General features: G+C 41.3%; 1 protein-coding gene across 8 annotated transcripts in view; it reads right to left on the reverse strand.

Moving 5' to 3' along the window:
* kiaa1109 (KIAA1109) overlaps positions 1 to 16135 on the reverse strand; it is a 99977-nt gene that overhangs the window by 6520 nt on the left and 77322 nt on the right. For 2 of the 8 annotated variants that reach the window (XM_079752824.1, XM_079752821.1), the window contains 8 exons: positions 15198 to 15337; positions 11854 to 12052; positions 9509 to 9697; positions 8872 to 9048; positions 7532 to 7669; positions 2247 to 2477; positions 1951 to 2104; positions 1118 to 1275 (listed from right to left, as the gene is read on the reverse strand). In XM_079752824.1, coding sequence (XP_079608950.1) covers positions 1118 to 1275; positions 1951 to 2104; positions 2247 to 2477; positions 7532 to 7669; positions 8872 to 9048; positions 9509 to 9697; positions 11854 to 12052; positions 15198 to 15337 — 1386 coding nt within the window. Of the gene's footprint in view, positions 1 to 1117; positions 1276 to 1950; positions 2105 to 2228; positions 2478 to 7531; positions 7670 to 8871; positions 9049 to 9508; positions 9698 to 11853; positions 12053 to 15197; positions 15338 to 16135 lie in introns of all 8 variants that reach the window. The other 6 variants (XM_079752823.1, XM_079752817.1, XM_079752822.1 and 3 more) reach the window with 5 other exon arrangements.

Here is a 16135-nt window from a genome sequence, read left to right on the forward strand (position 1 = left end):
GCCAAATTCGCTGTGCAGGCAAGGCAGAGAATGAGGAGGTAACCTGGCCCCTTATGACGACATAGGTCAGGTTGGTTGCAATGCGCCTCCTCTACAGACAGCTGCTCCTTCATAGTATGACCTCTAATCACATGCTTGGTCTCTTTGGAAAGCTGAGAACCTGTAGAATTATATGACATTCATCAGAATAACTGTATCATGTACTGACACAGTGCTGGGAAGGCTACAATATTGTTTTTCCTTCCAGCCGGTTACACAACTCTAAAACCAAGCTGATTGAAGCACCCTGGGTAACTCCATATCCCCTGGAAACACTACTGAGCCCTCGCCCTAGGTCTTATGATGCTGTGTGTAAAAGAAGATCAACAAAGCATAAAAGATGAAGTCTCCAGCTCCTTTGATGTAATGATATGTCCATTCGTTTTGGTCAGGGTCCTTTTGGAGACTCCAAAAAAAGACCTTTGGCTACCCAAAATGCATACTGTAAACAAAAGGTTTACTACACATAAACCCAAACATGTAGACGCATAATCTTGGTCTCAAATGAAAGGCTACCCTCTGGGCTTTCTTGTGAACCATTTAGATAGCTTACCAGATGTTCTGATATGTAATGAGACAGGCATAATCACACAAATATTCAATTTTTAGCTATTCCGCCTATGCATTTTTGACAAAAAAAGCTCAAACAAAGTGTTTTGGCTATTATTATTACTTAAAAAGTGCAAGTGGAAAATTGACCCAGCATGTTGGGGGAAGGGGTGGTGTAACTAAAACTTGCTCGCCGGCGGGATTTGACGATTAAGTGGTTAAATTGTCTCATAGATAACCATTCTAGTCAATCCAATATGAATTTGCCCCTGCTGATATTTTTTGATTTTACTGATATATATATATTTTTTTTTTCTGGCAAAGACTTTATTTGAACTGTAAAAAGAAATGTCTCTGTATGTGTACTGCCAAAGCTAAAATTCAATAAAAAAAACTTGCATTACAAAAAAATGTATAAATATATATAATATTTTATACATTATATATTTAACACCCGAAGCAAAATTGAATAGAACAAACTCAAACCAATGGACTCTGCCGCTACGTGTCGTTATCCTCAGGTACTCACAGACCATCTCCAGAGTGTTCACGTCGATATTGCCCCCCACCACGCCCCCTTTGGAGTCCAGCTTGGACCGCCCCAGGCCGACCGACATGCTGATCTCCCGGTCACGGTTGCTGCCCACAGACAGGCGACCCTGGCTCTTCAGACCGCTGGTGGTCCACCTGGAGGAGCCAATGAGCTCTCATTAGAACGTAATGCGGTATCCACGTCATCAGGTTAATGAAATAAGTATATATGGACAAAGATATATGAAACTAAGGCGCAGTGATGATGGCTGAACGCCCCGACCCACGTGACCCACGAGTGGACTGGAGGGACAACACAGCCATCTCAGTGTGGTGGACCAAGTGGCTACAGCTGTCATCTCTTTGGTTCATTGAACAAGCGTTGTCAATGCATGGCAAGCCTTAGGATCGTTGCCTTAACGTTGACATTAATGGAACATTCTTCACAGAGTGAAAAATTGCTTGTGGTATTTGCTGTATCACTATTTGACATTTGTCTATGGCAATCCTGACCAGCTTGTAGGTGATATTCTGCAACATTACGCCATCAAAAATGACGTAATGTTGCTCTTCCGTGAAACACAAAGCATCAAACCGTTTAGGACGGCAGCAATACTTGGAATTGGCCAGGTTCTCTTGTGAAATTACTGATTTATCCAAGTAGGAAGATGACGAAAAGGTGATATATATCGTGTTGAAAATAATCTCTGCATAATCTCCTTAAGATTGATGCTACAGAAGGAAGATGGCACGTGGAGTTAATTCCACTGTAACACAGTATCTTGGTGCCTTGTGCGTTTCCAATTCAACTATTGATCAACAGCAGCTCACGTGTTGTTCCCCATCACGTTGCTCATGTTCATCTGGACGTTGAGCTGCTTGAGGTTGATAGCAAACACCACCAGCGTCTCCCACGGCGTGCCCTGGGGCCCGGCCGCCTTCCCGTTCTTGGCGGAGGACGGGGTGGACGTCCTCGTCACAGAGTCTGGAAGACAGAAAATTGAGAGGATGAAGTTAAAAGTGCCGGAAAAAGGTCAAATTAAATAATGTCAAATAAAAAAAAGAACGCAGACAACACAACACTTCAGTCCGATCCATGCCAGTCTGACCGGTGTTCAGAGCTCCACCTTGTCTCGGGGCCGAGGAGTCCGACACGCTCCTGGTGCGGACCGGGACGGGGGACTTGAGGTGGGAGAAGCCCCCCAGGGACGTGTTCCCGCCGTGGTCCGAGAACACGCTGGGGGAGGCGTGGCTCCCAGAGCTGCCGTCCCAGGTCCTCCAGTAGGCCTTACGGCTGGCCTCAGGGGAGAGGTGCTGAGACGCGTTCTCAGAGGAGTCGGGCGTCGCCGGGCCGGAGGCTGAGAGGACAAATATACACTGTCAAACCTACAGTATATACACATATACACTGTCAAACCTACAGTATATACACATATACACTGTCAAACCTACAGTATATACACATATACACTGTCAAACCTACAGTATATACACATATACACTGTCAAACCTACAGTATATACACATATACACTGTCAAACCTACAGTATATACACATATACACTGTCAAACCTACAGTATATACACATATACACTGTCAAACCTACAGTATATAGAAATATACACTGTCAAACCTACAGTATATAGAAATATACACTGTCAAACCTACAGTATATACACATATACACTGTCAAACCTACAGTATATACACATATACACTCAAACCTACAGTATATACACATATACACTGTCAAACCTACAGTATATACACATATACACTGTCAAACCTACAGTATATACACATATACACTGTCAAACCTACAGTATATACACATATACACTCAAACCTACAGTATATACACATATACACTGTCAAACCTACAGTATATAGAAATATACACTGTCAAACCTACAGTATATACACATATACACTGTCAAACCTACAGTATATACACATATACACTGTCAAACCTACAGTATATAGAAATATACACTGTCAAACCTACAGTATATACACATATACACTGTCAAACCTACAGTATATACACATATACACTGTCAAACCTACAGTATATACACATATACACTGTCAAACCTACAGTATATAGAAATATACACTGTCAAACCTACAGTATATACACATATACACTGTCAAACCTACAGTATATACACATATACACTGTCAAACCTACAGTATATACACATATACACTGTCAAACCTACAGTATATACACATATACACTGTCAAACCTACAGTATATACACATATACACTGTCAAACCTACAGTATATACACATATACACTGTCAAACCTACAGTATATAGAAATATACACTGTCAAACCTACAGTATATACACATATACACTGTCAAACCTACAGTATATACACATATACACTCAAACCTACAGTATATACACATATACACTGTCAAACCTACAGTATATACACATATACACTGTCAAACCTACAGTATATACACATATACACTGTCAAACCTACAGTATATACACATATACACTGTCAAACCTACAGTATATACACATATACACTCAAACCTACAGTATATACACATATACACTGTCAAACCTACAGTATATAGAAATATACACTGTCAAACCTACAGTATATACACATATACACTGTCAAACCTACAGTATATAGAAATATACACTGTCAAACCTACAGTATATACACATATACACTGTCAAACCTACAGTATATACACATATACACTGTCAAACCTACAGTATATACACATATACACTGTCAAACCTACAGTATATAGAAATATACACTGTCAAACCTACAGTATATACACATATACACTGTCAAACCTACAGTATATACACATATACACTGTCAAACCTACAGTATATACACATATACACTGTCAAACCTACAGTATATAGAAATATACACTGTCAAACCTACAGTATATAGAAATATACACTGTCAAACCTACAGTATATACACATATACACTGTCAAACCTACAGTATATAGAAATATACACTGTCAAACCTACAGTATATACACATATACACTGTCAAACCTACAGTATATAGAAATATACACTGTCAAACCTACAGTATATAGAAATATACACTGTCAAACCTACAGTATATACACATATACACTGTCAAACCTACAGTATATACACATATACACTGTCAAACCTACAGTATATAGAAATATACACTGTCAAACCTACAGTATATAGAAATATACACTGTCAAACCTACAGTATATACACATATACACTGTCAAACCTACAGTATATAGAAATATACACTGTCAAACCTACAGTATATAGAAATATACACTGTCAAACCTACAGCATATAGAAATATACACTGTCAAACCTACAGTATATAGAAATATACACTGTCAAACCTACAGTATATAGAAATATACACTGTCAAACCTACAGTATATAGAAATATACACTGTCAAACCTACAGTATATAGAAATATACACTGTCAAACCTACAGTATATAGAAATATACACTCAAACCTACAGTATATAGAAATATACACTGTCAAACCTACAGCATATAGAAATATACACTGTCAAACCTACAGCATATAGAAATATACACTGTCAAACCTACAGCATATAGAAATATACACTGTCAAACCTACAGTATATAGAAATATACACTGTCAAACCTACAGCATATAGAAATATACACTGTCAAACCTACAGTATATAGAAATATACACTGTCAAACCCACAGTATATAGAAATATACACTGTCAAACCTATAGTATATAGAAATATACACTGTCAAACCTACAGCATATAGAAATATACACTGTCAAACCTACAGTATATAGAAATATACACTGTCAAACCTACAGTATATAGAAATATACACTGTCAAACCTACAGTATATAGAAATATACACTGTCAAACCTACAGTATATAGAAATATACACTGTCAAACCTACAGTATATACATATAGAAATATACACTGTCAAACCTACAGTATATAGAAATATACACTGTCAAACCTACAGCATATAGAAATATACACTGTCAAACCTACAGCATATAGAAATATACACTGTCAAACCTACAGCATATAGAAATATACACTGTCAAACCTACAGTATATAGAAATATACACTGTCAAACCTACAGTATATAGAAATATACACTGTCAAACCTACAGTATATAGAAATATACACTGTCAAACCTACAGTATATAGAAATATACACTCAAACCTACAGTATATAGAAATATACACTGTCAAACCTACAGCATATAGAAATACACACTGTCAAACCTACAGCATATAGAAATATACACTGTCAAACCTACAGCATATAGAAATATACACTGTCAAACCTACAGTATATAGAAATATACACTGTCAAACCTACAGCATATAGAAATATACACTGTCAAACCTACAGCATATAGAAATATACACTGTCAAACCTACAGTATATAGAAATATACACTGTCAAACCTACAGTATATAGAAATATACACTGTCAAACCTATAGTATATAGAAATATACACTGTCAAACCTACAGCATATAGAAATATACACTGTCAAACCTACAGTATATAGAAATATACACTGTCAAACCTACAGTATATAGAAATATACACTAAAACCTACAGTATATAGAAATATACACTGTCAAACCTACAGTATATACATATAGAAATATACACTGTCAAACCTACAGTATATAGAAATATACACTGTCAAACCTACAGTATATAGAAATATACACTCAAACCTACAGTATATAGAAATATACACTGTCAAACCTACAGTATATAGAAATATACACTCAAACCTACAGTATATAGAAATATACACTGTCAAACCTACAGTATATAGAAATATAAACTGTCAAACCTACAGTATATACATATAGAAATATACACTGTCAAACCTACAGTATATAGAAATATACACTGTCAAACCTACAGTATATAGAAATATACACTGTCAAACCTACAGTATATACACATATACACTGTCAAACCTACAGTATATAGAAATAAACACTGCCAAACCTACAGTATATAGAAATAAACACTGTCAAACCTACAGTATATAGAAATATACACTGGCAAACCTACAGTATATAGAAATAAACACTGTCAAACCTAAAGTATATAGAAATATACACTGTCAAACCTACAGTCTATACATATAGAAATATACACTGTCAAACCTACAGTATATACATATTGAAATATACACTGTCAAACCTACGGTATACACATATAGAAATATACACTGTCAAACCTACAGTATATAGAAATATACACTGTCAAACCTACAGTATATACATATACAAATATACACTGTTAAACCTACAGTTTATACATGTACACTGTCAAACCTACAGTACAAACTCAGATATACTACGTCAACCCTACAGTATAACACATACAAATATACACTGTCAACCCTACAGTATATACACTGTCAACCCTACAGTATATACACTGTCAACCCTACAGTATATACACTGTCAAACCTACAGTATATACACTGTCAAACCTACAGTATATAAGATATACACTGTCAACCCTACAGTATATACTGTTAAACCTACAGTATATACACTGTCAACCCTACAGTATATACACTGTCAACCCTACAGTATATACACTGTCAACCCTACAGTATATACACTGCCAAACCTACAGTATATACACTGTCAAACCTACAGTATATACACTGTCAACCCTACAGTATATACTGTTAAACCTACAGTATATACACTGTCAACCCTACAGTATATACACTGTCAACCCTACAGTATATACACTGCCAAACCTACAGTATATACACTGTCAAACCTACAGTATATACACTGTCAACCCTACAGTATATACACTGTCAAACCTACAGTATATACACTGTCAACCCTACAGTATATACACTGTCAAACCTACAGTATATACACTGTCAAACCTACAGTATATACACTGTCAACCCTACATTATATACACTGTTAAACCTACAGTATATACAAATGCTGTACGGTAACATTTTGGTAGCATTGGTGGCAACTGGCTTCAAAGAAAACAGTAGAACAAAGACCTTTGGCACAACTAAAGATTGGCTTCAATTTTGAGACATTATATGCTAATTAATTAAAGTTGAAATGCATGTTTGAACCAGAATGTAAGGGTAGAACACCCACAGAAGGAACCGAGCGGTTCATGGACCAACAGACGAGCTTTGGAAGCAGCTGCTTGTGGTGACCAGAGTCAGAAGGGGGCTGCTTCCGAGACACCGACCACCCCGGATGGATTTCTTCATAGGTGCAGACTTGGATCGGGATCTGCTCCTTTTTCTTTTGGGGTTCAACACGTTTCTCTTTCCCCACATTGCGTTCATCACAAACCCTGAAGACCAAAGGGAGTTACCTGGCAGGTTGATGGTCTGGTCTCCGAGGAAGAGGCGGCGAGCGATGCTCCGACGGTACCAGGCCCGTGGGAACGCCAAGATCTCACTCAGACGCCTCATGTCGTACTTAAAGGAGGCTGAACCGATGTCGCACACTGCTGAGAGACCAGGGACCACAGAGGATTAAACCCTTTTTAGGAATAGGTACCAACTTGTTTGTGTTTAAGACGTGTGGCGTCTGGCGTGTGTTGAGTTGGATGCGTTTTGCAACAACTTTATAAAACATAAGTAATGTATACACATATCAATGGAGGCTTCTCCAGTGAGGAGAGGGAGGAAGACCCTCCTTAACATTGTTGAGAATAAAAAATGGAGATTGTCCAGACTACTTTAATGAATTAATGCCCTTAAATAGGACTACTTTAATGCCTTTGTATATGTTATGTTCGTTTCCTTGGGTAAATGGACATTAGCACCCCCTATTGCCTATTGACAATTACTTCAGGGAGGACGTTCCTCCCTCAGCCTCCGTTGACTCCCATTCATTTCCCCTAAAGTGTTGGCGGCCGGTGAATAACATGGGCTGCAATGGGAGAGAGGAGGAAAGTCCTCCTCTGGGTGGGTGTGACTAGCTAAGGGATCAGGATCCCGCCTACGTCTATTCACAAATAGGCTGAAGCCCTGGTCCGCTATGAACCGATATACGCACGCACTGCGTTTCCGTAGTGCGTGGCCGAGCGGTGGAGCTTGTGAGGAGGATTGACTTGATCTATAAATGAAGTCCCTCAATCTTAACTGGCTTAACACCATGACCAACATTCTGAAACATCCATTAACATCCACATTTGCCTCAAACAATGTTAGGCTTACAGCCCATGTAAATAGGTGTGAAATAATGTTCTTGTTGTTCTTTTAATTGTTTGTTACTCTGACTGTTGTTTGATATTGTGGAAAAGATGCTAGTGAATGATTCAGAGCATGAACATAGCCAAATTACAACCAATAGCTGCCATTGTGAAAGAAACCAAATCAGACCCAGAAGTTGATTGGATTTGTGTGCTTCACAGCGGGCGGTCATAAAGTTAGCGATTACAAATCCCAGAGAGGAAAGATATGATTGGTCAATTTTACTGTCCTTTGAAATGAGTCTTACTGAATTCCTATTAACCAACCCTCTGTGTAATTATAGCAGGCCCATCAATCATAGAGCTTTATAGCATTTTCCTTCCCGACAACTGCAGTCAGCAGCATTCTGATAGGGTGACTTAACCCTTCACGTTCCAAGACAGATTGAATCGGCTGTTTCGAGGGGTATAATTACTCTCTGATGTAAGTGGTATGGCTTAGTGGAGCTAGGTACCTGAGATATTGATGAGGGTGGTGTCCATCTTACCACCCTTAGTGGGGATGAAACTCTCCAGGAAGGTTGGCCCCCCAGTGCGTCTCATCCTGGACAGACTGACTTTAACGAACTCCAGGTTGATGCTCAGAGAGTCCTTCCTTCCTGTCACTGAAGAGGCCTCCTCCTCGACTGTACCTAGAGGAAATACAATTCATCCCTCGTACAATTCGGAAATGCAAACTAATGCAACAATGGAGCTCAACACCATCAATACTGTTGTTGTTTAACATAGGGTTAAAAACACATTATAAATTGAATGCATTGGTTTATGTCCTTTACTGATCCACTGGTGTCAAAATGCATTACTTAAATTCACTTTCCTAGGTGCATTTAAAGTATATTGTAAGGTCTGTTCAATGGATTCATGTGAGTAAATTGAGAAAAGAAAAATAATAATACTGGACCAAGTCCATGTAGATTCATAGGTACAAAACACTTACAGCGATATAACAACATAATAATGGTGATAGAGTTTTAAGAAGCTACATACAAAACCATCCCAAAATGACATTTAGCAAATAAAGAGTAGCTGGCAGAACGGCTATGTAATTACAGCATGTATTGTGAGGGTGAGGTGACCCTAAAGACGCCGTACCCAGGTTCCCCGTCAGGTTGGGTTTCTGCTTGCCGGCGCCGTACGGGTGGAAGACGTACAGGGAGAAGTCCGACATGCAGGCGGTGAAGCTGAGGCCCGAGGACGAGGAGTTGGCAGGGGGTGCAGAGAGGTCTGACTGGCTGCTGCTCTGTCTGCTGCGGCCCAACGGACTGCCAAGGAGGGGAGACGCTGAGGAAGATAGGGTACCACCATCATCATCAATATGGGAGAGTCCCCCAGATGACACACAATAAGACTAGATAAAGACAACCCTGATGTGAGAAATATTCACTCATACTGCCCTCTGAATGTTAATCCAATGACATCATATGGGATATACACACACATAAATACATACATACATACATACATACATACATACATACATACATACATACATACATACATACATACATACATACATACATACATACATACATACATACATACATACATACATATATATATATATACACACATATATACACACATATATACACACATATATACATATATATATACACATACATATATATATATATATACACATATATATATGCACACATATATATTCATACATACACACATATATATATATATACATATATATATTAGTGCTGTCAAGCGATTAAAATATTTAATCGCGATTAATCGCATTAATGTCATAGTTAACTCGCGATTAATCTCACATTGTTTTATATTCTAAATATCCCTTGATTTCCTGCTGCTAGCCTTTTAGTGAGATCAGAGAGAAGGACAGTAATAAAATATATTTGGTAAGATGGATAAAAGAAGAGAGACCTGCAGGTCCTCACGCTCTAACCTCAGCGTAAATCAATGAGACCAACTGAAAACAAGCCGACATGGAACTTAAACTGGGATTTTGAAAAACGTATAAAGGTAATCGAAATTCATTTTTCAGATTATTAAAGATACAAGTGTGTTGATTAGTTAAACCTTTGAACAAAGGTTAACAATACAATATTGACCAAGATACGAAGTCTGATGTAGTAAGTGTCAGAGGACTTCAATTGTAAAAATTAGGGTTATTTTAAAAGTGAGATATCTTATAAAGTATACAATATTTAAAAAATCTGAAAAGAGTTCAGATTTGAGCGCTGCATACAGTACTCACCTAATGATAATGTGTCATTCCATTTGATAATCTCATTTAACTTAAATTGGAGTGGATTTAAAATATCTTACTACTATAATAGCAGGCCTGTCACACCAGTTACTCAAGTGCGCGTGTGCCAAGCGCGAAGGCATATATACACCACAAGCATGCACACGAACATACACGGAAACGCACACACATGCGCACACTACACACAAACAAACAAGCACGCACGCACGTCAACACAAAGGCAGCGTCACATACACGGAAGCGCACACACACACGCACACACACACAAACGCACAGGTAAGACGTTTAACGGCTCCGCCATCGACACACGCGCAGAAAAGAAGACACGCACACACCACAGCGACACTCGCCAAGGTAAGACGTTATGTTTTTGAACATAACGGCTCCGCCGTCGACAAACTCTCCCAGGTAAGACGTTCTGTCTATAGACTATATAAATTGTGATAAAATAAAGGAAGAGACAATTTCTCACCTCGACAAGCAACGAATGGTCGTTCATTTAGTCATATAAAAAACGTCAAATTCAAACATCGCGCCGACCGGCATATCAACACACAAGTGACGTGATCTTAAAGAGACAGTGTCCCTACAACACAACGAAAACATGTCAATAACACAGTATGGTGAATTATGTCTATAGAGTCCACCACAAAACTACACTTTAGTCTCCTTCTTGCGCCTCCCGAAATGTCTTTACACGTTGTTTCTCAAACTTAACATTACTCTGCTCCTTGAGCCTCCCGAAACGTCTTGCGATATTGATATCCCCCTTCCCCCCTGCGGACTGTTTTAGCTGTTTGATTTCTCTCATGTTTTGTGTGTATTCTATGTGTGACTGTAGTCTACTGCCGCCTGTCATGACCAGGACACTGGAAGAGATGTTTAATCTCAATGATGATTATTATTTTCAACTAACCAATAGTAGTTGCCTTGCATTTTAAAATGTCAATGCACTGAATGCAGCCCTGAATAACAGTAAAAGCTATTTAATAATTGATTTGCATGCATAGTATACTACACTTTCCATTGAACAGTTACTCTGTTAATTACAACTAGAGGTTGAGCGCGCAATGCGCACGCGGAAACTCTAGTCATTTGTGATTAATCGTGAGTTAACTCACCAATACTACGCGATTAATCACGATTAAAACTTTCAATCTTAGCCCATAATATTAAACAAGAGTCGTGTTCCTCACACCTTTGCCCGGGGGGGCTTTGGGGATGGGTTGCCCCGGGGGGGTGGAGGGGGGGATGTGTTGTCCGTCGTTGTGGTGGGCCGCCACAGCCGGGACCTCAAGCTCCCCGCGGTTGGAGGAGAAGACGAGGTCCAGCGAGGGAAGTTTGAGCATGCACTCGACTCGGGACATGGGGAGGCAGCTGAACCGGATCTGGGAGGGCTGGAGAAGAGACTCAGTGTGAGTGGACTGAGACACACCCTGACACGATGTAAACAGACTCAGTGTGACTGGACTGAGACACACCCTGACACGATGTAAACAGACTCAGTGTGACTGGACTGAGACACACCCTGACACGATGTAAACAGACTCAGTGGGACTGGACTGAGACACACCCTGACACGATGTAAACAGACTCAGTGGGACTGGACTGAGACACACCCTGACACGATGTAAACAGACTCAGTGGGACTGGACTGAGACACACCCTGATACGATGTAAACAGACTCAGTGGGACTGGACTGAGACACACCCTGATACGATGTAAACAGACTCAGTGTGAGTGGACTGAGACACACCCTGATACGATGTAAACAGACTCAGTGTGACTGGACTGAGACACACCCTGATACGATGTAAACAGACTCAGTGTGACTGGACTGAGACACACCCTGATACGATGTAAACAGACTCAGTGGGACTGGACTGAGACACACCCTGATACGATGTAAACAGACTCAGTGTGAGTGGACTGAGACACACCCTGATACGATGTAAACAGACTCAGTGGGACTGGACTGAGACACACCCTGACACGATGTAAACAGACTCAGTGTGACTGGACTGAGACACACCCTGACACGATGTAAACAGACTCAGTGGGACTGGACTGAGACACACCCTGACACGATGTAAACAGACTCAGTGGGACTGGACTGAGACACACCCTGATACGATGTAAACAGAATCAGTGGGACTGGACTGAGACACACCCTGATACGATGTAAACAGACTCAGTGTGACTGGACTGAGACACACCCTGATATGATGTAAACAGACTCAGTGTGAGTGGACTGAGACACACCCTGATACGATGTAAACAGACTCAGTGTGACTGGACTGAGACACACCCTGACACGATGTAAACAGACTCAGTGTGAGTGGACTGAGACACACCCTGACACGATGTAAACAGACTCAGTGTGAGTGGACTGAGACACACCCTGATACGATGTAAACAGACTCAGTGTGAGTGGACTGAGACACACCCTGATACGATGTAAACAGACTCAGTGTGAGTGGACTGAGACACACCCTGATACGATGTAAACAGACTCAGTGTGAGTGGACTGAGACACACCCTGATACGATGTAAACAGACTCAGTGTGAGTGGACTGAGACACACCCTGACACGATGTAAACAGACTCAGTGGGACTGGACTGAGACACACCCTGATACGATGTAAACAGACTTAGTGGGACTGGACTGAGACACACCCTGACACGATGTAAACAGACTCAGTGGGACTGGACTGAGACACACCCTGATACGATGTAAACAGACTCAGTGTGACTGGACTGAGACACACCCTGATATGATGTTAACAGACTCAGTGTGACTGGACTGAGACACACCCTGATACGATGTAAACAGACTCAGTGTGAGTGGACTGAGACACACCCTGACACGATGTAAACAGACTCAGTGGGACTGGACTGAGACACACCCTGATACGATGTAAACAGACTTAGTGGGACTGGACTGAGACACACCCTGACACGATGTAAACAGACTCAGTGGGACTGGACTGAGACACACCCTGATACGATGTAAACAGACTCAGTGGGACTGGACTGAGACACACCCTGATACGATGTAAACAGACTCAGTGTGACTGGACTGAGACACACCCTGATATGATGTTAACAGACTCAGTGTGACTGGACTGAGACACACCCTGATATGATGTAAACAGACTCAGTGTGAGTGGACTGAGACCAACCCTGATACGATGTAAACAGACTCAGTGTGACTGGACTGAGACCAACCCTGATACGATGTAAACAGACTCAGTGTGAGTGGACTGAGAAACACTGTGATACGATGTAAACAGACTCAGTGTGAGTGGACTGAGACACACCCTGATACGATGTAAACAGACTCAGTGTGAGTGGACTGAGACACACCCTGACACGATGTAAACAGACTCAGTGGGACTGGACTGAGACACACCCTGATACGATGTAAACAGACTCAGTGTGAGTGGACTGAGAAACACCCTGACACGATGTAAACAGACTCAGTGTGAGTGGACTGAGACACACCCTGATACGATGTAAACAGACTCAGTGTGACTGGACTGAGACACACCCTGATACGATGTAAACAGACTCAGTGTGACTGGACTGAGACACACCCTGATACGATGTAAACAGACTCAGTGTGAGTGGACTGAGACACACCCTGACACGATGTAAACAGACTCAGTGGGACTGGACTGAGACACACCCTGATACGATGTAAACAGACTTAGTGGGACTGGACTGAGACACACCCTGACACGATGTAAACAGACTCAGTGGGACTGGACTGAGACACACCCTGACACGATGTAAACAGACTCAGTGGGACTGGACTGAGACACACCCTGATACGATGTAAACAGACTCAGTGGGACTGGACTGAGACACACCCTGATATGATGTAAACAGACTCAGTGTGACTGGACTGAGACACACCCTGATATGATGTAAACAGATTAACTGGGTAGCCCTGCCCATTCTGCCAGCGATTTGAGTTCGCCCTGCAGAAGGGTCTGGGGAAGAGCTATACATTTCTTTCTAGTTTCTATATGTTTTTGCAGGAGCCAATCACCAAACTGGCTTTTCCCCCGGGCACGCTTTTGGCTGGTTTAACACAATGATGACAGGGAAGTGACGGCAAGCACCCAATTGCGTCATTTGAACTAGGCCCATTGATCAGGCTTCTTGTGCTGAAGAAAATGACAGCAGCTTCCCCCTGAGCTTGGTCTGGCAATAGCCAGGCTAGTAAACAGACTCAGTGTGACTGGACTGAGACAAAGCCCATCACAATGTAAACAGACGTTAGTCAGTCCAATACACATGGAGTCAGACCAGCTCTTCCTAACTAGGCCGATAAAGAACAATAAGCTAAATAAACGGTGGGAATGTTGCAATCGGCGCCAGATGGACAAAACAGTGTTTACTTAATACTGACGAGTGAATCAGTTCGTCCCTTCATGAGTGACAACGACACGTGTGTCTGTCCCTGAATGAGCCTTTTAAGAGGTTTGAGGACGAGATCATCTCAGAGTACGTCTAGTGGTTGTGTGTGTCCGTACCTGGACCCTGACGTAGACCACCACGTCCACAGGGAAGGAGGAGTAGGCTGAGGTGGAGGAGGACACCAGCGACGTGGCCGACTCCTCCAGAGAATCAACCTGTTCAAACTGGCCGAGGTCCTCCTCTTGGGAGGTCGCTGCTGAAGGAGATACGCACAACAAGTTTTCACACAATCAGAAATGTGGAACTATTGACACAAGTCTGGAGTTGTGTTTTCAAGCCCAGGATCTGCTGTTATGCGGCGGGCCGGCTGCTCGCCAGACATACGACGGCGCACAGCTGACGACGGGGGAGGATCTGAAGACGTTCTTATGGCCCTATTTTAACGGTCTGAAACGCAAGTGAGGAGCGCCAAGCGCAAGTAGCTTTGTGGGCGGTTCTATGGCGATGTTGGGCATAAATGACTCTTGCGCCCGGCACAAATCTAAAAAGGGTTGGTCTGAAGTAGCCTAATTACCCGTAGGTGTGGTTTGGGCGTAACGTGCAATAAACCAATGAGAGGGCCAGCTCCCATCCCCTTTAAGAGCCATGAGCGCATTTGAATCTGACGAGTTGATATTTTGACAGCGCGTCTGCAGTCTCCGATGAGACAGATGCACATGAATTTCAAACTTCAAATGGCTCATTTTATGGCCAAATAATACGGCCTAATTCACACATGGAATAAGGTTTTCTTCCACAACTTCAGAAATACTGAGTCCTCAAATAAATATTCGCAAAGAAAACTTAACACACATATGATATGCGGTAACTGTGGTTCTATTTATGTGGGTTGGCTTAGCTCAGGGGGTAGAGCAGTTGTCTGGTAACAGACAGGTTGCTAGTTCGATCCCCTGCTCCTCCTAGCCGTGTGTCCCCCCGTTAATATACATTAACTGTTTTATGCTTTACGTGTTTAGTTTGCGTGTGTTTAAACAGATGGACGCACACATGCACG

This window comes from Pollachius pollachius, assembly GCF_949987615.1.
Source record: "Pollachius pollachius genome assembly, chromosome: 15".
NCBI lineage: Eukaryota > Metazoa > Chordata > Actinopteri > Gadiformes > Gadidae > Pollachius > Pollachius pollachius.